The sequence below is a fragment of the Penaeus monodon genome, chromosome 26 (assembly GCF_015228065.2).
Source record: "Penaeus monodon isolate SGIC_2016 chromosome 26, NSTDA_Pmon_1, whole genome shotgun sequence".
In the NCBI taxonomy this organism is placed as follows: domain Eukaryota; kingdom Metazoa; phylum Arthropoda; class Malacostraca; order Decapoda; family Penaeidae; genus Penaeus; species Penaeus monodon.
The window spans coordinates 10,611,278-10,631,277 of record NC_051411.1 but is presented as its reverse complement, the minus strand read 5'-3'; the positions used below and the strand labels follow the sequence as shown (position 1 = coordinate 10,631,277).

Sequence of the window (20,000 nt, the reverse complement as noted above, 5' to 3'; positions counted from 1 at the left end):
ATATGTTGTTGTTGTTTGAAAACATTCCCTAAACACTTCAGTCCATCAATAAACTAGAAGCAAATGCAACATCAACCAAAATAATTAAAGAATGTTCTGTGCATATGTTACAACAGTATTTATTTTGCAGTGAGGAAATGAAGATGGTAACTGAAAACTGAACTGACATGAGCAGAACATATAGGAAAATTTTGACGGAATAGGGTCCAGCTGCTGTTTGCATATGATTTGCTTAGTTGTAGCATCATAAAATTAATATTATCAGTAGATAAAGCAGTTTCAATCTAATACATATTTTGATAATTAAACATGGAACGACAAAAGCCCGAATAATGTATGAACACCTTACTCTTGAAACTGTTTACTTTCACAGGCAGAGTGATAGTATATTTTAGATATGTACAGTACACCTTTGTGCTGTATTACAATCTAAACATACAGGGGTCAGAATATATTTTTAGTACAAAATCTTTTATTGACAGGACAGAGTTTTGGTCACTTGATGAAATAATAATCAAATCTTGATACTGCAATATGTATAATAAAAAAAAATAGTTTATACGAAAAGAGAATCTATATTTCATTAAGGTGATATTAATACAATTTGGCATTGTCACTGACTTGTTGTCCATGCATACAATAGCTGAGGGCTCTTCTTGAGTGGAGCTTTGTTGTTGTCATTTTATCTAATGGGGAAAGGAGAGGAAACATTAACTTTTGCATTATGCCATTAATAGCTAAAATGCGCATTTGTTTTAAGACATCCAGTAAAATTAATAAGTATGCGCAGAATTGACAATGGGATCACAAAGACTGCATTATTCTGAAAAAAAATTGTTTTATTGTTCAGTAGATCATAGTAAGACATAGTAAGTTTCTGTTTCCAACAACATATTTATGAAAGCACAGATGTTTACACTACACGTGCACGAGCATGATTTTCGTATGTTCGGCATATATTAATGTCTCCACGAGAAACAAACGAAAGCAGAGCCATAAAGAAGCATGAAATAAATGGGGGAGAGGAAGAGAGAGAGAGAGAGAGAGAGAGAGAGAGAGAGAGAGAGAGAGAGAGAGAGAGAGAGAGAGAGAGAGAGAGAGAGAGAGAGAGAGAGGAGTGGAGGGAAAAAAAATAGGAGAAGGGATAGAAACAGACAGATGGAGGGAGAGAGGCAGACAGAGGGAGAGGAGAAGAGAGAGAAAGAGAGGTGGGAGGGAGAGAAATAGTAAAACGAAAAAATAACCTTTGTCATGTATAACAATAGTAAGACAAAAGAATAGTCATACATCAACCAATAAGACAATGACAATTTTTTTTTTATAATACAGATGAGTAGTGTTAAATTTAGGATGACATCAATCAAGAAAATAAGACTAAGGCAATGCTAATATGAAGTATAAACTATAAAAAAATGTATATATGTGATAAGATGCTCTTGATATTCTTGGAGGCGAAAAAATACTATGATACGAAGCCCAGACTGTTTTTACACAAACAAATCTAAACTTACTGTCACAAGGATAGAACTATGACGGGGACTCAAAACAGACCTTTGATACACCGAGATGTACCATACACGTAACTGGTATGGTATGGTACTCTTTAGGTATATATAGTCATATGTCATACTCATACCTTGGTTATATATCTTATTAGTTGCAGTAATCAAGTGCATTTGAATTGTCTATATAAATATGATCTCTGTACTAGGGTATCGATGAGCATGAAGTTAAATACTCTAAAGACTAGTAAAACAGCATAAAACGTATATAACCAACAAGCGAGGGAGCTTGTCCCTCTCATTCATTCTAATGAAATCGCAGATCCAGACCAAAGCATTATCATATTATTAAAGTGGTATAACATGGGCGTTTCGTTACCCATTCCACCGTGAGTATACAGGTGACAATGAAATATTCTCTGTGTAGATTAGGGGCACGGTTGAAATGTCGCTTCTTTCGTTAAGTTTATTTCATTTGATTTACATTTTCTGATTTATCTGCAGCGTCCACATCTGCAATTTCTTGCAGTTATTTCAAATTTATTGTTTCCTAATTTCAAGTGATATCAAAATTAAGCTCCGCCCACACAGGCATGCCAACCTGATTATTCGGCTCATCAACATCACTAAATGGGTAAAATGACAAACTTTCCGCATTTTATTTTGTAACTCTTCATTAGGCCATTTAGGGAGTATTTTAAAGATATTGCATAATGAAACGCATAAGAAAAAGGTATAAAAGTATACAAAAAAGTATAATGTTTATTACTAAGCTCAAAAGCATCAATAAAACGAAGTGTAATTAACATCATAGGCAGCGTTGATATATAGGTGGTACCAAGAAGTGTGTAATAGTGTATACAAAATAGAAAAAATGAAAAGCTAACTGTAAACTGATGTAGATTCCCGGGATTGGGGTGAAGCCAAACGTTTGGCACAGCTTCAAATTAGGTGTCGTAAAGAGAATCAAGAGGAAGGTTTTGCCGGTCTGTCTATACACGACTTTAGGCCACGAAATGAAGGCTGTACATTTTGGTGGGCAGCAAGCAATCCGTCGAATTAAGCTCAACAAAATATTACTATTTCTTTTGTTTTCCAAATAAATGCTATAAATGATATGTGATGGTAATGTTAACGGTGATAACGGTAAAACTAATAATGATAATGTTAATGAAAGTAATAATAATGATGATGATGATGGTGATACAATGATATAATCCACTGTTATAAAATTTTATAGTAATGCAAATAATAAGTATAAGTAAGTGGCTTTTTTTCTAAAACCAATTTGCATTTTCATACCCATCAGGTATCAAGAGATTCCTTGGAAAATAGCAGGAATTAAAGAATAAGTATAATATGAATTACTATATTTTATCATAATTACCCTCATCGCATTGTCATTGATATTAGCATTATCATTATTATTGTATTATCATTTACCATTTATAATGATCAACATCACTACTGTGTGAATAATAGCTTTAATAACAACAGCATGGTAGGCATTTGGAATCATGTCAAGTAACCTTGTTTTTAGGACAATTAAGTTATGATCCTTATTTCTAGCATGTGATGCGGCATCATCTGTAAGTCATTTAGATCTCAGTGGCCATTATAATCATACTTTTTCTTATACATAAAGAAGCCGTCGTGCCAAGCGACGCCCCGTGTGCCAGACGGCTGGTTTTGTTCAAAGGGTACAACACTTTGACCCGATGGGTGTTCGTACGTCCGACAGCGCCGATGCTCCCCCGACAAGTCTTGAAATAATTGCAAGTATTTGGCCTCTACTTACAACTTTAACTTTTTTTGTTATTATTTGATATATACAAAAAAAAAAATAAATAAAATAACATCAGCATAAAAAGTTTGTTGGGGTACCGCAATACATGTTCTCGCGCATACAATACTTTTCAATTAAAAAAATACATATATGTTAACATTTTCTTAAGTAGTTTTTTTAATGCTCAAAACGTTCAATGCGGAAAAAGATACTATCAGGAAAAAAAATCCAACAATCATCTCCTGTACAACTTAGTCTAAGTCATACTATAAAATAAAATGAAATTACCGAAAATACGAATGATGTAGTAGGCATTAGTGTAGAAATCAAAATAACAAAAATTATGTCTCCTTATAAGGTTACATTATTTCCTAATCGTTAACAATTTAAAAGACAAGGAACAGTAGGGATAATATGGCAAATAAAACGTACGAGATTTCTGTATGTTATATCAAGATCGAGTGTTACACTGCAAGGGAAAAATGTGAAGTTGATCACATATCTGTTTTTCATTAACTAGAGCAATTCCAGTCCATAATAGAGAACGGGAGATTATAATGGACTAACTAAACTATGCTGGTATGTATGTATAGCACCACAGCTTTTCATTTGATTAAGTAACGTTATGTCCACCACAAGAAAGTGAAGGAAGGATTACAAGTGTTGTCAGGATTTTAATAACATTATCGTATACCCAAAGAGTGCAAATCGCTGATATGAACAATACTCCAGTTCAATTTACCCTATGAAAAGATCCTTTATCTCTGCAAGTAATTTGAGTGGAGGTGTTAGTAAATGCAAAATTAATGATTGATGATTTTTGGTTACGTTTATCCTACACTGTTTAGAAATGTGATGTATATGTTTGATATCTCCGCTTGTGATATTCAAAATACATTTTTCTTTGAGAATCTTGAACCTTAAGGAATTGCTTGACAAATATACTCATCAATAGTATTTGCATTCTTTAAGCCCTCCTGCTGCTAGTGTTCCTCACGCGAAGAGCATCCACTAGGATAGATGTATGGTATGGTGTGAAAATACGCCACCTCTTGAATGGAAATATGTAACAAGATTTAAAAACAATTGCATCCACACAACTAGTAAATTATCATCAATAAAGTTTGTTTAATTTCTACAATAGCATTAGGTCAAACAAGACATTTGAACACTTATTATTGAGGGTTTTATTATTCAATTCCAGGTTGCTCTTGATCAGGGGTGTCAGTAGTGGTGGTGGGGGGGGGGGGGCTGCCTCTCCAAACTACTCTGCCTCCCTCAAGGTCTGACTAGCCCCCCTCCCCCAGGCCACAACTTTTAACTTTTTTTTTTAATTGCATCATTAAAAGTCCAGTTATAGCTTAAAACTGCCCCTAGAATAGCTTTTCCCCCCCTCTTACATGAATCATCAGTTCCTCTGTTGTGACTTTTAACATTGCTCTGAGTCTAAAAATCTGTATCCTCTTTTGATTATGTCTTCTAGTTGTTCCATTTTCCTTGTGAGATTGGAAATCATGTCCCTGTATAGTGTGAGATATCTTTCCTTCCTTCAGTGCGATAACCCCAGGGCTGAAAAGGGATTCCTTCCATAGATCAGCCATCTCCATCAACTCAGCTTAACACAACACTATGAACAATCTGTCGAGTGCTCTAGAATTAATAATGATAACACTGATGATAATAGTGATATTCATAATAATAATAATAATAATGTTACGCCGGTCGCCTGGTCTCTCTGTCACCAACACAAGGCAGGCTAGGCAGACGGCGTGTTATCCACAGGGTCGTGAACACTGAACAGCTCCTAGAGGCACCGAGCACCACAGCGTCCCAGAACACCACCAGAGGAAACGCCCAGAACACCACCAGAGGAAACGCCAAGTGGCGAGGCATGGCACGAAATAAACACAAAATGACAGTCTTTCCTTTATTTACACAAGTTATTTACCCGTACACTTTTCTATAGGCACAATACAGGGGGAAAACCAGTATATCAGCTTATAACAGGGCATCACAAAGTATATCAGGTCACAAGGCACACACGAGGTCCTCACAGGAACAGCACCCAACTGCGTCTTCTGGCTTGTTCCTCCGCTCCTCCGCTCACAGCCAGCTGCGTCATGTTTGCCCAGGATCCTTTTCATGTTAACACATGCCCAGGTCATCCTTTTCATGTTAACACATGTTTCGCACAGAGACAAAGACCCACTGGCGTAGCAATAATAATAATAATAATAATAGTAGTAGTAATACAATAATAATAGTGATAATAATGATAATAATAATAATAATAATAATAATAATAATGATAATAATAATAATAGTAGTAGTAGTAATAATGATAATGATAACAGTAATGATAATGATGTTAAGCATAATAATGATAATGATAATAAAGGTCATAATGATAAGAAAAAAATCGTAATGATAATAAACATGACAGTGTTGATAATAATAATCATCGTCATCATCATCATCATCATCACCATCATAATAATAATAATAATAATAATAATAATAACAACAATAATAATAATAATTATTATTATTATTATTATTATTATTATTATTATTATTATTATTATTATTATTATTATTATTATTATTATTATTATTATTATTATTATTGTTACTATTCTTTATATGGGGCCGCGGTGGCCGAATGGTTAGAGCGTAGGACTCAACACTGCCACGACGGCAATCTGAATTCGAGGGTTCGAGTCACCGACCACCGCGTTGTTCCCTTGGGCAAGGAACTTCACCTTGATTGACTACCAAGCCACTGGGTGGCCAAGCCAGCCCAAGTCAAGTGCTGGTCCCAAGCCCGGATAAATAGAGAGAATGATTACCTAAAATGGTACCACCGGCATTCTCCGTGGAAAGGAACTGGGGACCCTAACACGTACTCACTCCAAGAGCATCACAATATGGAAACTACAATTAAGTATCATGCTGTGACCACGGCGGCTCAGACATGAACCTACCGTTAAAAGAAGATTCTTTATATTATAATGATGATGGTAATGATAATAATGATAGCAATAATAATAATGATAACAATGACGATAATAGTGATAATAATAATGATTAGAATAGTCATTATAACTATAATAATAATAACAGTAATGACAGCAAGGATGCTGATGATTTGATAATGATAATAATGATGGTGATAAAGGTAGAAATGAAGCTAACAATGATAATGATAATCATCAAAGCAACAATTATAACAACAACAACAATAATAATAATGATAATAATAATAATAATAATAATAATAATAATAATGAGGGTGAATTAACCATCATACCACAGTGATCGCACATATAATGATAACAGCAATTCTGACAAATCTTTCAGCATTGTTAATAGTTTTCATAAACAACTAGTGATACTGAGCATGAAATGTTTTTTTTATACCCTTCATTTCCTTTTTCTTTTTAACCCAGCAACTCTATATTTTTAAAACCTTATCAAGTAACCTAGAAAATTATATATAGAATAGCTCCGTATTACAGAAAATCCCACTAATAGGTCAAAAAATACTAACTTTTTAGCCTTTAAATTTTAATTTAAAGGAAAAATAATATAAAAAAGTGTTAAATAACATATCTAGATCACCTAATCTAGTAAATCGCCAAAACACAACGCGGATATAAAATCAAGAAGTCTACTGTTGTGAGCAGAAGAAGCATGTTCGCCGAGAGTGCGAGCGACTCGTAATAAAAAAGAAATATAAGACTAAAATAGCGAAGATGACTACAGTTGGAGCAGGATTAGTACTAAATATCAGAGAAAAGGGAAGCTTGTTCAAGGTGAGACTCTTGTTTTATATCTTGTTGCTGTGAAATTAGCCTAGAATTGAATAAATTTCATGATCTTTTTAGGGTACATCTGGGCTTGCGTATCATTTGTACTTTAGTTGTTTGGAAATGTTTCACGGGAAGTATGATGCAGTATTTGCGTCAGGAGCCGTGTTTTAGGATGCAGATAATAATGTTAAGTCATCTACCTCGATCTCTTATTTTACACTCCTCAAACACCTTACCCATTATACCCTGTCAGTCATTGTCATAGCTGTGCTTTATCTGCTTTGGAAAATGTTACTGAGAACAACGCACAGAGATAGAGGAAAATGGACACTGCCATCTTATAGAACATAAGAAATTGAGTGAGAAACAGCGCAGATACAGCTGCTCCAGCCCCATATTTACCGCAAAATTATTAAAATATCCACTGCACATCACTGCACAGAGACAACACCGTCACACAGCCTGAGTTCTAAATGTCATGTTTTCTGTGAGTTGGCGTGTTGTGGTAATAAAGGGATTTACAAGCAGGGCTTCCCCCTTGTGTCTAGGAAATAAATAAAACGTAGGAAAGCTTAGGTTTGGATTTTGGGTTCACATGATACCCTGGGATTTTATCTATGGATGGTGCATCACTCTTAGTGACAAATACCTTATAAGATTGGTGGTAGATTTGCCTGAAATATTGTTGTGTCAATGGAAATTATTCAGAAATCTTTTGCATGCCCAATCCAACAATAAAAGTATCAGTGGACTTGGCGTGACATGACAATAGACTAGCAGCCAGTCTGTTAGAGCCAATAAGATTTGTAATAGAAAATCAAAGGGGTTCGGGGGCTAAGCCCCACTATTTACTATGAATGTGCTTCACAATAATTAAAATTATTGAAAGTTTTACTGAGGTAATTTGCTTTTACTTGGCAGTTTCCCTGATACATATCATACAGCTCTCAGCTATCAGCTATCAGGGTCACTATTGTAACTGTGCTTCATTTGCAAAGGAAATGTTTGCTAGATTGGTTGAAATATGACAATAGCTCTCAGAAAACATAGTTTTCAACCAGAAATAAGTGTTAGCTGTCATTTCTAAATTTTTCCTTTATACATGTGGGAATTGTTCAGCAAAATATCCCTATTACCCCACAAACATGACTCCAGTGCTAGGAGAGAGCATGGAGGTTACCAGGGAAATTTTAAGGGGGAAAATACAAAAGAAATATTTGTAGTATCATTGTGATCAGGCACACACTGGTGTGATGAATATTAACCATGTCATTTCCAAATTTACTGGGATCCCACCCCCATCTCCCCTTTGGTCTACTTAATCTGTAATGTGTATATTCTGGCAGACTCAACTATCTGAACCTAGAATGCACTCTAAAAAATTTCAGTTCTAGTGGTTATCCTATGCAGACCTGGTTGTAGTACTTCCAGTATGGGCAGCATACTTCAGTTGGTGGTGCAGATCTATTAGAGTTGGTTCACGTTTTAATGATGTTTTATAAAGAATTCATGATATTTTGCTTAAACACTCACTGGCTGGCCATGATGGAACTGATTCAAGTGTCACTGCTAGTTCAGTTTTAGTGCATACAATCAGACTTGTGATTGAGAGTTTATAGAATGGTAAGTTGATGAAATCTGAGATATTTTATGACATTTTCTGTTGTTTTATATAAAGATATAATGCTTGTAGTAGTTTCTTGACCTTCATCCTTCTCTGGTAAACAATCAACTGATATGTTTTTGTTTAAAATGACTCAGCTTTTGAGAAAAGAACCAGTTATCATGGAAAAATATATCCTTGGAGGTGTTGGCGGATGAGAGCTGCCAAAAATATATAAAATTTATTTATTTATTTGTTTATTTTCATTTTGTGAATATATTTGGTTGTATGTTATATCTGTTTTATGGAATTTCTTCAATTATTTTCAGGATTTTGGCAAAAAAGATAGTACAACTACCATCAGCAAATCAGTTGGAAGTGGCAGATCATCAGTCTTCATAAAGAGAGTAACTGGCAAAAATCCGACTCGTGTATTTTCAAAGGCTCTTGCTGTGAGATCCTCTCTCAAAAAGACTCTTGAGCTGGCAAAATCGAGTACTGAAAAGCAGAATGCTAAATCACCTTCCAATAAAACTGGTAGCAAGGTCCCTACAAAACAAGCAGACCCCAATCCCCAGAAGAAGGTTCAGAGTGCAGGAGGGAACCACACCACTGGACCCCCTGCAAAAGCTTCTCCAAACAAGAATCCAAGCACCATCCCAAAGACACAGCATCAGAACAATGAAAAGGGTCTTGCCGAGAAGAAGAGTGTAGGAACAGGGGGAAATAGCAACATGAGTAATCCCTCAGCTGGAAAGCCCAATACTCCAATGCAGAACCGTTTTGGTGAAGGGAGCCCAGCTAACAAGGGATCATCAGCCTCAAGACCAAACAGTTTCCAGAACAAAAAGCCCTTCCAGTCACAGCAGACAAGACAAACAAAAAGGGATGGAGCAGAGCATGGAGGTTCACCACCAATGAAACGTTTCAGGAATGATGAACAGACTAAAGGGTCAGATTCAGGACAGACAACTGGGAATACTCACCCACACAGTAAAGAAGATGATCAGGCATCAGCACCTCATTTTTCAAGACAGAATCGGGAAGATAATGCATTTGAAGACAGGAGGGATGGATACACATCATCACTGTTCTATGGAAACCCTGACATACCAGCCATTCCACTGACTGATGTCAAGCCTGTCTCTGAGAAGGTGTTTTCTGAGGAGTCTTTTTCCACCTTGGATATTGCCCCTCAATTAGTAAGTATTTTTCTTGCATTTGAAACACTTGAAATTTTATTATTGGTATTGCTGTGCATTTAAGTTGATTGCAGAAAGTGCTTGATGTGTTTTATATATATATATATATATATATATATATATATATATATATATATATATATATGTGTGTGTGTTTATATATGTATATGTATATATGTATATATGAAAGGAAAAAAAGAAAAAGCTCAAAATTTGCATACATTTTGATTAATGTCATTCATTTATTAAAATGCTTCCAGGTATCAACACTAGAAAAATTAGGCTTCAGATCAATGACAACAGTGCAGCAAAAGAGCATGCCAGCTATCCTCTCTGGCAAGGATGCTCTAGTGAAGTCCCAGACAGGCTCTGGAAAGACTCTGACCTACGCTCTACCCATCATTAATAAACTCATGTCGGTAAGGGTTGCTTGTTTTGTTCCTGATTTTTCTTCATCATCATCATTGCCATTATCATTATCATTATCATTATCATTAGTTTTGCTATTATTAATCTTGTTTTTAGTTATGATGATAATTATTTCTATTGTTTTTATGATTATAGTTATTATTATTATTAATTTTTGGATGATATTATTGTTTTTCATATTATAATTCTCATCAGTAGTATTGTTGTTGCTTGTTATTGATATGGTTGTCATTGTTATTGCTGTTATAATGATTATTTTATTATATATTTTTAATTAATTTTCCCTGACAGCAAACACCACAAATACAGAGAAGTGACGGCCTCCTTGCCTTGGTGATTGTTCCGACAAGGGAGCTTGCTCTTCAGAGTTACCAGTGGTTTGAAAAACTGTGTAAGGTAAGGGGAACTAAATACTCAGCATGCATTTAAGGTGCTGTACAGTTTGTGATTATTACCATTGCACAGATGTACTGCCTGTGTTTTTGAAAGCCATGTGCTGGGAGTGGTTGTCCCTATGTTCAGTCATGCTTTGCTGTATAATTGTATTGTATATATAATTATTCTTGTATTCTAGGCCTGTGTTTGGGTCGTCCCTGGTTACCTAATTGGAGGAGAGAAAAAGAAGGCAGAGAAGGCTCGGTTACGGAAAGGCATCAACATCCTTGTGGCGACATCGGGTCGTTTGATTGACCACATCCACCACACCAAATCCCTAAGTCTAGCCAAAGTCAAGTACCTGGTCATTGATGAGGCTGATAGGTTGCTCGACATGGGTTACGAGAGGAGTGTGACAAGGTGGGATTTATTTATTATATTGTGTGGACTGACTCTTGAAAATGTATTTATTTTATAGATTTTTAGGATAAATTTTTAATTCCTTATATATATATATATATATATATATATATATATATATATATATATATATATATATATATATATATATATATATATATATATATATATATATATATATATATATATATATATATACATATACACATATTTATGTGTGTATATATGTGTATAAATATGTGTATAAATATGTGTATATATGTGTATATATGTGTATATATGTGTATATATGTGTATATATGTGTATAGATATGTATATATAATATATATATAATATATATATATAATATATATACATATATATACATATATATACATATTTATACACATATTTATACACATATTTATACAATAAATATGTGTATATGTATATATAATATATATATATATATATATATAATATATATACACATATATATATACACATATTATATATACACATATATATACACATGTATGTATGTATATATATAAATATATATATTATATATATACATATATATACATATATATACATACATATACATACATATACATACATATACATACATATAAATATATATATAAATATATATATATATATATATATATATATATATTATATATATATATATATATATATTATATATATATATATATATATATACATATATAATGTGGAGAAACTTTGTGTGGCTGATATAGTTTGGAATACATGAATAGAAGTGTCAATCAGTGTAGGTTATGACTGTTAAGGCTATATATTCCTTGTATTCTCCTCCACATTTCTTGAATAAGTAATTGTTGTATTTTCCCATTGTAGCATTATGGAATCTCTCAAGGAGCAACAAGAATCCACTGACAGACAAACAATCATGCTCTCAGCTACTCTCTCTTCAGGAGTTGAAAAGTTAGCAGGTAAATGTTCTTAATGTATCTGTGTTATTGAGGATTAAAAAGTTACCATTCTCTCTAGTCAGTATTACTACACCAAAAACTCATTCCTTTTGCATAATGTCACATATTTCTTTCAGAGTCTATAAAGATCTGTTACTCCCTTTCAGGCATGAGTCTTGTCTCACCGGAAATTATTGATGTCAGCCAAGAGGGACAGGATGGGAAGCTGATGTGTGAAGCTCTGGCCACCCCAGAGAACCTCTCACACAATTATATACTGGTCCCTGCTAAACTCAGGCTTGTCACTTTGGCAGCATTTATACTCTCTAAGTGTAAGGTGTGTGTGTATATCCCTAGCTTTTCTTGACTTTATTTGCATCTAATGGATAAAGGTTTTGTTTCAGACTTTGTTGATTAGTATGTTTAGATTTTTATCATATCTGTTTTTTAGGTGATGGTTACATTAAAAAAATATATATATATATTGTCTACACAGTAATTTTTTAAGAAGATAAAATCATTGTGTCTGACTTTTTTTATGCTCAACAGGTTGGGGATGAAAAGAAGATGATTGTGTTCTTTGCAACGCAGGACTTGGTGGACTTTCACACTGAGATCTTTTCTCGGCTTCTCTCCAGGTGCTGATCCTATGTTTGAGTAACAGAGACCCCCCCCCTTTCCTTTCCTTTCCTTTCCTTTCCTTTCCTTTCCTTTCAAAGAACCATTTTTTTTTCTGCTTTCTTTCTTTCTTTTTCTTTTATCTAAAGAACTTTTTTGTTATCTTCATCCAAAGGACTAGATGGAATATAAATATTATTCATGGAAAATGATATTTCAGGGTGCTAGGTTATAATATGATATTTTTTAAATATGTGATTTATTCTAGTTATACCAACTTGTTTCATATTTAATTATGAATGTTAGTAGTCAAGCTTACACCATTAAAGGGATGTTTAACTTCATGCTGCAACTGCTACAGGTATGGAAAAGTGAAAGACGAAAGACCATCCTTACTGAAGCGAGCAGAGAAAGTTCTGGCAGGAGAGGAGGACAAGGAGGAAGAGAGTGAAGAGGAGGAAGAGGAAGACACCGAGAGGACAATTCTATTCCAGAAGTTGCATGGCAGCATGACTCAGCAGGTATAACTGGTCATGTTCTTGTTGCTCTTGCTTTTGAGTGAGGAACAGAAGTAGGTTGATCTTTTAAATCCCTAGGTTTTGGATTTTAATTTTTTTTTTTTTTTTTTTTTTTTTTTTTTTGTATAAGTTCAGTTTTTCGGTAAGATTAAATAATTTTAATGCATTACAGGAGAGATCAACAGTGTTCAGATCATTTCGTGAAGCATCTGCTGGTGTGCTGATGTGCACTGTAAGTATCAAAAGTATACTTTGATATGCATTTTAATATTGTGAAAATTGAATACTGTTTGGTGAACATAGTTCTTCAAGATTGTAGACTTATATTCATCAGTTTACATTAGGTCTTGTTTACTCTCTCGCCTTCCTTCTCATATGTAATTGATAGAATGTTACTTATATTTTCTAACTTGCAGGATGTTGCCTCAAGAGGTCTAGATTTGCCAAGAGTGCGTTGGATTGTTCAGTTTAACGCTGCATGTACAGCCGCTGACTATGTCCATAGAGTAGGGCGTACAGCACGTGTCAATTCTGCTGGATCAGCTGTTGCATTCCTAGCTCCCTCAGAAGCTCCTTACATTCAGATGCTTGAGAAGCACAAGATTTTGTATGTTGATAGTGAAATTTACAAATCATTTTAGAGTGTATAACATTTCTTGCTCTGCTGGTTATGTGGAATTCTGACATATGTTTTTTTTTTTTTTTTTTTTTTTTTTTTTTTTTTTTTTTCAGATATATATTTGATTCTTTCTAGATTAATAAAATAAAGTCTGGTCCTTCTGCTTAATTTCCCAACAGATTACAAGAGATCAAAATGAAGGAAGTGCTCAAAAGCTTTAGCTTTGCCTGTGATGATTACACTGGTGAAGATCAGGTATGTAGTAAATTTGCTTGTGTATGGTTACTGATTGTTGATTTAGGAAGTAAAAGTTTTGCAGGTCAGGTAGGAAAGAAGAGAAGATAAAAAGTGAATTTTCAGTATTGTATAACTTTGTACACGAACCAAACCAAATGGATAAACTGAGTGACATTAGTCCATTATTACCAATAGTAGCGATACTTGTTTGCCATTTGCCTGGCGTGGCAGGGCAGCTGCAAGCATGACATGGTGAGGCCCACCTGGTTCATGGCCCAAGCCTTTGCCTAGCATTTGTCTAGTGAGAGCCAGCTGTGGGTGTGGTGTGATGAGGCAGACTTTGTCCACTGTTTCTGAAGTTTGAGTGTATTTTGGACATATGGACCATACTTACTAATAGAATTACCCTGTCACTCATGCTTCCACTTTTACATTATTATTTTAAGCCAAAACACATTGCAGTCTAATGGAGTGTGATTTTATGCCTTATTCTTTTATCTCTATAGCCTTCTATGAGGTCAGTGGAAGAATTAGCCACCAACTTCCAGCTCAGCATGGAAAATGAACTCCTCAGTGACCAAAGCATGCATGACTTGTCCCGCAAAGGTGAGTGGCTGTGTTTTTTGTAAGTCATTGTATATAGGGACATACATGGGTATGGGGTTTGATGGATTAATATGTTGTTTGATGAAGTAACTCAAATGAAAAAGATAATGAGGTTCTTGTAGCATGACCTGACCTTCTTTTGAGTGATTGATCCTAAGAACTAACTAATTTTTATTAGTTTTGAAGCATATTCTTTACAAATATAAGAACCAGGTTTTAACTGGTATTTTAAAAAAGTAGTCTTAAGGAAAGATAACAAACACTATGGCAGTTTTGTTTTCTTTCTTTTCTTTTTTTTTATATATTTCACTTCTTATTCTTTCATTTAGGAAAAGCTTATTAGAGAGAAATGAGAACAGATTTTTAAAGGAACAGAATTAGGGAGTATAAGTAGTATATTTAAGTAGTATTTACTTTTTTTTCATATTTTTCAGCTTATGTATCCTTTGTACGGGCTTATGCCTCTTACCCCAAAGAAGTGCGTGAGATGTTTAGCTTCAAAGCGCTCCATCTTGGTCACTATGCAAAGAGCATGGGGCTCAGAGACACTCCCTCTGCCCTTGGCGCATCAGCAGCCTTCAAAGCAAAGAGAGAGTTTAAGGAGAAACGGGAGAGGAAGGAGAAGAGAAAGTAAGTCCCATGTTATAGTTTTATGGCTTTTTTTTTTTTCTTTTCTTTTATTCTTTTTCTTTTTTTCTCCTTTTTTTTCTTTTTCTATTCTTTTCTTTTTTTTCTTTCGTTCTTTCTTTTCTTTTCTTTTTTTCTTTTTCTTTTTTGTTTTCTTCTTCTTGTTCTTAAGAAAAAATTTTTTTTTATAATCTTATTCTTGTTTATATTCCTATTCTTCATGGAAGAATAGAATGTTTACTCAAGGAAAGTTCAAAAAGTAAACATTCAGTCTTTGTCATGAATAGACTGTTCCTAGCATTGTGGCTCATATTAGTGTATTCATGCAGTATTTAAGAAAACAGAATTGACAGAGGAAATGGATTATCGTCATCATTTTTGTTTTTAATTTTATTGACTGTTTGTGTCAAACTAACCCAATGATACTTATCGTAGGAGAATCCAAGTGATGAATCAGAAGATGGGCAAGCTTCCAAAGTCAGCAATGTTCTCGGAGTTTGACAGTGGCTTAGACACCCTTCCTCCAGCAGGCGGCAAAGGCAAGCAAAGAAGATGAGAATTGGCAAGAGGCAGAGGAAGGGGGGTGAGAGAATGAGTGTGTGTTATGCAGTAGTACAAGCAGTCATGTCTTTCATATAACTTCAGGAAAATTCTATTTTTGGCAAGGTGTGTGTGTATATATATATATATATATATGTATGTGTATGATGTTAGAGTGTGTTGCATAATTGATATTATTGTTAATATTGTTAGTAATGTAAGTAATTTTTTTTTATAAGGAGAAATACACTGTAATGATTGATATCATTATTAATACCATTATTGATGTTTTTATTTCTTTCCTCTTGTTTTGTTGTAATGAGAGATCCACTGTGTTGTTTGCAAAATGTTTAAGTAACATTATATTTACAATACAAATTATTGTTTGATAATCCTTCCAACACTTGTTTAGGAGAATACAAAAAGTTGGATTATTTCAGAAATGATGCTAATGTCTTTTAGCACATGTTTTTAATACCTAAAAATAAAACAATGTGCATATGAAACTGTAAGATGATGTTGCTAGTTGGTAAAATGTGAATTTACACAAAAAAGTTGTACCATAAATATGAAACAACATCAAAGCATAAACAAGAAAAAAATGCTGCTTTAATATCAAACTTACTTTTGCATTAAATTGTTTAGAATGTTATACTAAAAAATAATCAATAGATATTACAGGAGAAATAAAACACGGGAATTAGGCACTATTTATCCATTTAACATCTCATCCATTTCTTGAAGGGAATGTATTCAACAGTCAATTAACAGTTAAAAACCTATTTGCATAAGTCCTGGAAAGAGGTATGAAACAGACCCTTACTTTTAACTTACTGAACATTTCAAATTATGGATTTAGACAGTCATCTTAAGCACACATCACATAACACACCACACTCACTACAAACATCAAATATATATTAGGCATGGGATCAACACACAAAAAAAAATCATGTATGAGAAATAAAGAAACCAATGAACAACAGTGAAAAACGCTTGCTACTTAGTAGCAAAAATATATATTACATACTCTCACCCTGACTGTGGGTCTTTGGAAACCACATATGCAATATGATAAGGCACTTAAATGACATGCAACGTTGTGGCAGACCTTACAATTTATAGATAACAACCAGCTTAGTATGTAACAGTAAAGAAACTAAAAAAAGCAGCTAACAAATACATGGAAATAGGTTAGGTACGACTTAAATAATGTAATACTAAGTATTGCAAAAACCCATTGCTGCACTAGGAGCTAGAGGAGCGAGCAAGAAATACGCCTGAGCACCAAACCGAGATGATTTCGGTCCTTCCAAGTGCCGCAGGTAAAGTTGCCTGTTGTTTATATTAGGCTCTTGTTTTGGTATCACACCTTTATTTGCATATTTTCAGGACGTGTTTGCTGTTGTTTAAAATTTCATTGCTGCATTGTTTGTTTACATGGTAACATAGTAGAGATGGAGGGTGTTATCCAGCACCTCCCTCAGCCAGTGGCGCTTGGGAGACTTTGGGACAATCTTGGTGATCTTCTCCAACTTGAGGCTGAGTACGACCTCGCCGTCCAACTGCTCCAGCGTTGTTTGCAGCTCTTGTTTCTGGAAGATGGCGAATATACTGTGGTACACCCGGAAGAAGGTCATGGCCATCAGCTCGTCTCCCACGACCTTCTCGAATTCTGGGTTACCTGAAGGGAAAGAAAAAAGATGTGGTTGTCAGATGTCCTCGTTGTGTATATAACTATTCTCTGTTGGACTGTATTGCTTCCTCTAGAAAGGCTATTGGCCTTGATTTGGTTAGTTTGACCGACCGCAGTCTCTATTTTTCACATTTTTGTTGAAGACCACCATGGACGCAACAACGACAGCAAGAAAAATACCACTGCCACTGTTTGCGTTTACGCACCTGAGGCCAATTTAAGCTTGCCAACGTGAAGGGCGTAATATGGCGTGAAGTACCTCTCCATTCGGTTGAGATCACTCTGGCTGCTGCTGAAGTGAGGGAAAAATGAGATTGATGCTCATTGAGTTTGTGATGACAATAGAGGTATTGAGATATATCAGGTAGCCAGAAATGGGTATAAAAAGTTAATAGTTGGTCAAATAATAGTCTCCCAAATTTGCAATAAATAAAATGCAACAGCTACTGCCTTCATTAAAACTACAACGTCCTTTTGAATTCAATATTATTAATCCTTAATAAAAAAAAATCATATTCTTAGAAAAAAAATTACTCGATTTCACATCCGCACCTCCCTCCTCTCCCTCCCCGTCCGCACAACCCCGCCCACTGACCTCTGACTCATCGCGAAGTTATCCTTGAGCTCGGCGTAGGTCCTCTCCCCGAAGACGTAGACTTGGTACATGACGTCGCCGACCTCATACTCCGTGATGACGTGCGTGCCGTATCGGTCGATGAATTGGTTGACCGATTCCGTCGAGCCTACGCGGACGTCGCTCACCGTCGACTTGAAGTCACTCGAGAGAGTCAGATCACCTGGAGAATCAAAAGGGTGAGTGGGGATTGGGTGCGGGGAGAAGCGAAAGGGCTGTGTAATTTAAAATTCTATGAAGAACAAGAGTACTCGGGTATTGCCCTTGAGAGAGAGAGAGAGAGGAGAAAGAGAGAGAGACAGACAGACAGACAGACAGACAGACAGACAGACAGACAGACAGACAGAGACAGAGACAGAGAGCGAGAGAGAGAGATTCAGTCATAAAGACAAACCAGAGCAAACGTCAAGCAGCCTCACCGGCAAGCGTCGCCCTGCGCGCCCTCCTGAAGAGCCTGACGAGGACGAAGGAGTACTGGTTGTTGAGAAAGGTCGGGTGGATGCCCAGGTGCTGCGCCTTGGTCTTGGTGGAGAGCGAGCTGGTGAAGGCGCGCTTGGGCTCGGGGACGCCCTCGATGTAGAAGTTGTCGAAGTAGGCCGTGAGCAGATCCTGCTCGTCGTCGCAGAAGTCGATGAAGAAGTACTGGTCGTAGCCGCGGCGGGTCGCGTTCTGCCGCTCGCTGCCGCTGCCCTGGGACTGCTGCTGTCGGTAGAGGTGCTGCTGGCGGCGGCGCGGTCGGTCGCTCGTGGCCCAGTACGAGTTCTTCTGGAAGACCTCGGCCGTTTGCTCACGGAAGAGCCAGCTGTTGTCCGTGCGGTGCGGGAACACCTACGGGAAAGGGGGGGGGGGAAGAAACGATAAGCATTATGGAAACAAATGACGGAATTTGATTATTTACGGACTAATATACACTATTTGAGAACACCTATTTTTTTTATAAAGTTAATTAAATATCTATATTACTGCACTTATTTGCCACGCTAGTTCAGACTGTTCTGTTTTAAAGGCTATCGGGAACGTACAAAATGCGAGTGAAAAAAATGAAGAACAATTCAGTCTACATTAGTGATAATTGTAGACAAAGCAACAGATGAGAATGATTAAACATCACGATACGTTTTGATGAAATCGTCTGCAGAATTACATAAACTGCAAGAGTAGGTCTTTTTAAAATTTAGCCGAGTCGCGTTAATTACATCTCACCTATACTACCTACAGAACTAATTAAAAGACCTCCTTAACTCACCTTGACGGAGAGAGTGAGGAAACCGTAGCGAGGGAGGAGATTGAGAGAGCGTCCCACGTGGAGGTTGTCCTCGACCTCTCCTTGCAGGTTTGCCTCCCGCGTCCTGTAGGTCTTCTTGCCTTGCCCGCACAGCACGCACACGGCAAGCACCAGGGCCGCCCACGAAGCTCCTGTGCTCATGCCCATCACTGAGTCACAGCTGCGGGTGGCGGTCGCGGGGCGAGGGAGGGAGGGAGAACGATTAGCTTCAGTACACAATTTTGCGAAACGGTCTGTTTGTTTTGTGTTTACGAAATGGGCTCTGGATGTAATGCTTCCAAGGTTTAAATATACGATAGTTAATGTAACTAAAATAAACATAAGGAATTACATTTCATTCACACGGACTTTTGGGGTCAGTGTCAATTATTACTGCATATCCGGAGTGCAGAAACAGAGTTAGAACTCGGAACGTCGAACTGACGAGGTTACATCAGGCCCGCAGACGGTACTATGGGTAACTGATGTTGATGTATAAACAGCGATGAAGATGCACTCGAAATCGTGTCAAGGAATGACTTTAAAGAAAATATCTGAGGAGATAAGGTCAGTTCT

The 20,000-nt window shown here is 36.0% G+C and overlaps 2 protein-coding genes across 7 annotated transcripts in view; one reads left to right on the top strand and one right to left on the bottom strand.

The window, feature by feature from the left end:
- Positions 1–6,940: 6,940 nt before the first annotated feature.
- On the top strand, positions 6,941–16,208 carry LOC119589909 (probable ATP-dependent RNA helicase DDX31). Its single transcript, XM_037938556.1, has 15 exons — positions 6,941–7,103; positions 9,033–9,905; positions 10,166–10,324; positions 10,626–10,730; positions 10,909–11,129; positions 11,992–12,086; positions 12,233–12,402; positions 12,615–12,703; positions 13,045–13,204; positions 13,374–13,433; positions 13,618–13,808; positions 14,000–14,075; positions 14,564–14,663; positions 15,098–15,293; positions 15,726–16,208. Exons 1-15 carry the CDS (start codon positions 7,044–7,046, stop codon positions 15,844–15,846), a joined length of 2,676 nt encoding a protein of 891 aa, XP_037794484.1. The 5' UTR covers positions 6,941–7,043; the 3' UTR covers positions 15,847–16,208.
- A 321-nt stretch (positions 16,209–16,529) lies between these two features.
- The window catches only part of LOC119589910 (torso-like protein), a 33,228-nt gene continuing 29,757 nt past the window's right edge, over positions 16,530–20,000 (bottom strand). For 2 of the 6 annotated variants that reach the window (XM_037938560.1, XM_037938563.1), the window contains exons 2-6: positions 19,407–19,605; positions 18,580–18,988; positions 18,122–18,323; positions 17,733–17,818; positions 16,530–17,514 (exon numbers count right to left, since the gene is read on the bottom strand). In XM_037938560.1, coding sequence (XP_037794488.1) covers positions 17,267–17,514; positions 17,733–17,818; positions 18,122–18,323; positions 18,580–18,988; positions 19,407–19,592 — 1,131 coding nt within the window. In that variant the 5' untranslated portion in view covers positions 19,593–19,605 and the 3' untranslated portion in view covers positions 16,530–17,266. Of the gene's footprint in view, positions 17,515–17,732; positions 17,819–18,121; positions 18,324–18,579; positions 18,989–19,406; positions 19,919–20,000 lie in introns of those variants that run through there. The other 4 variants (XM_037938559.1, XM_037938562.1, XM_037938557.1 and 1 more) reach the window with 4 other exon arrangements.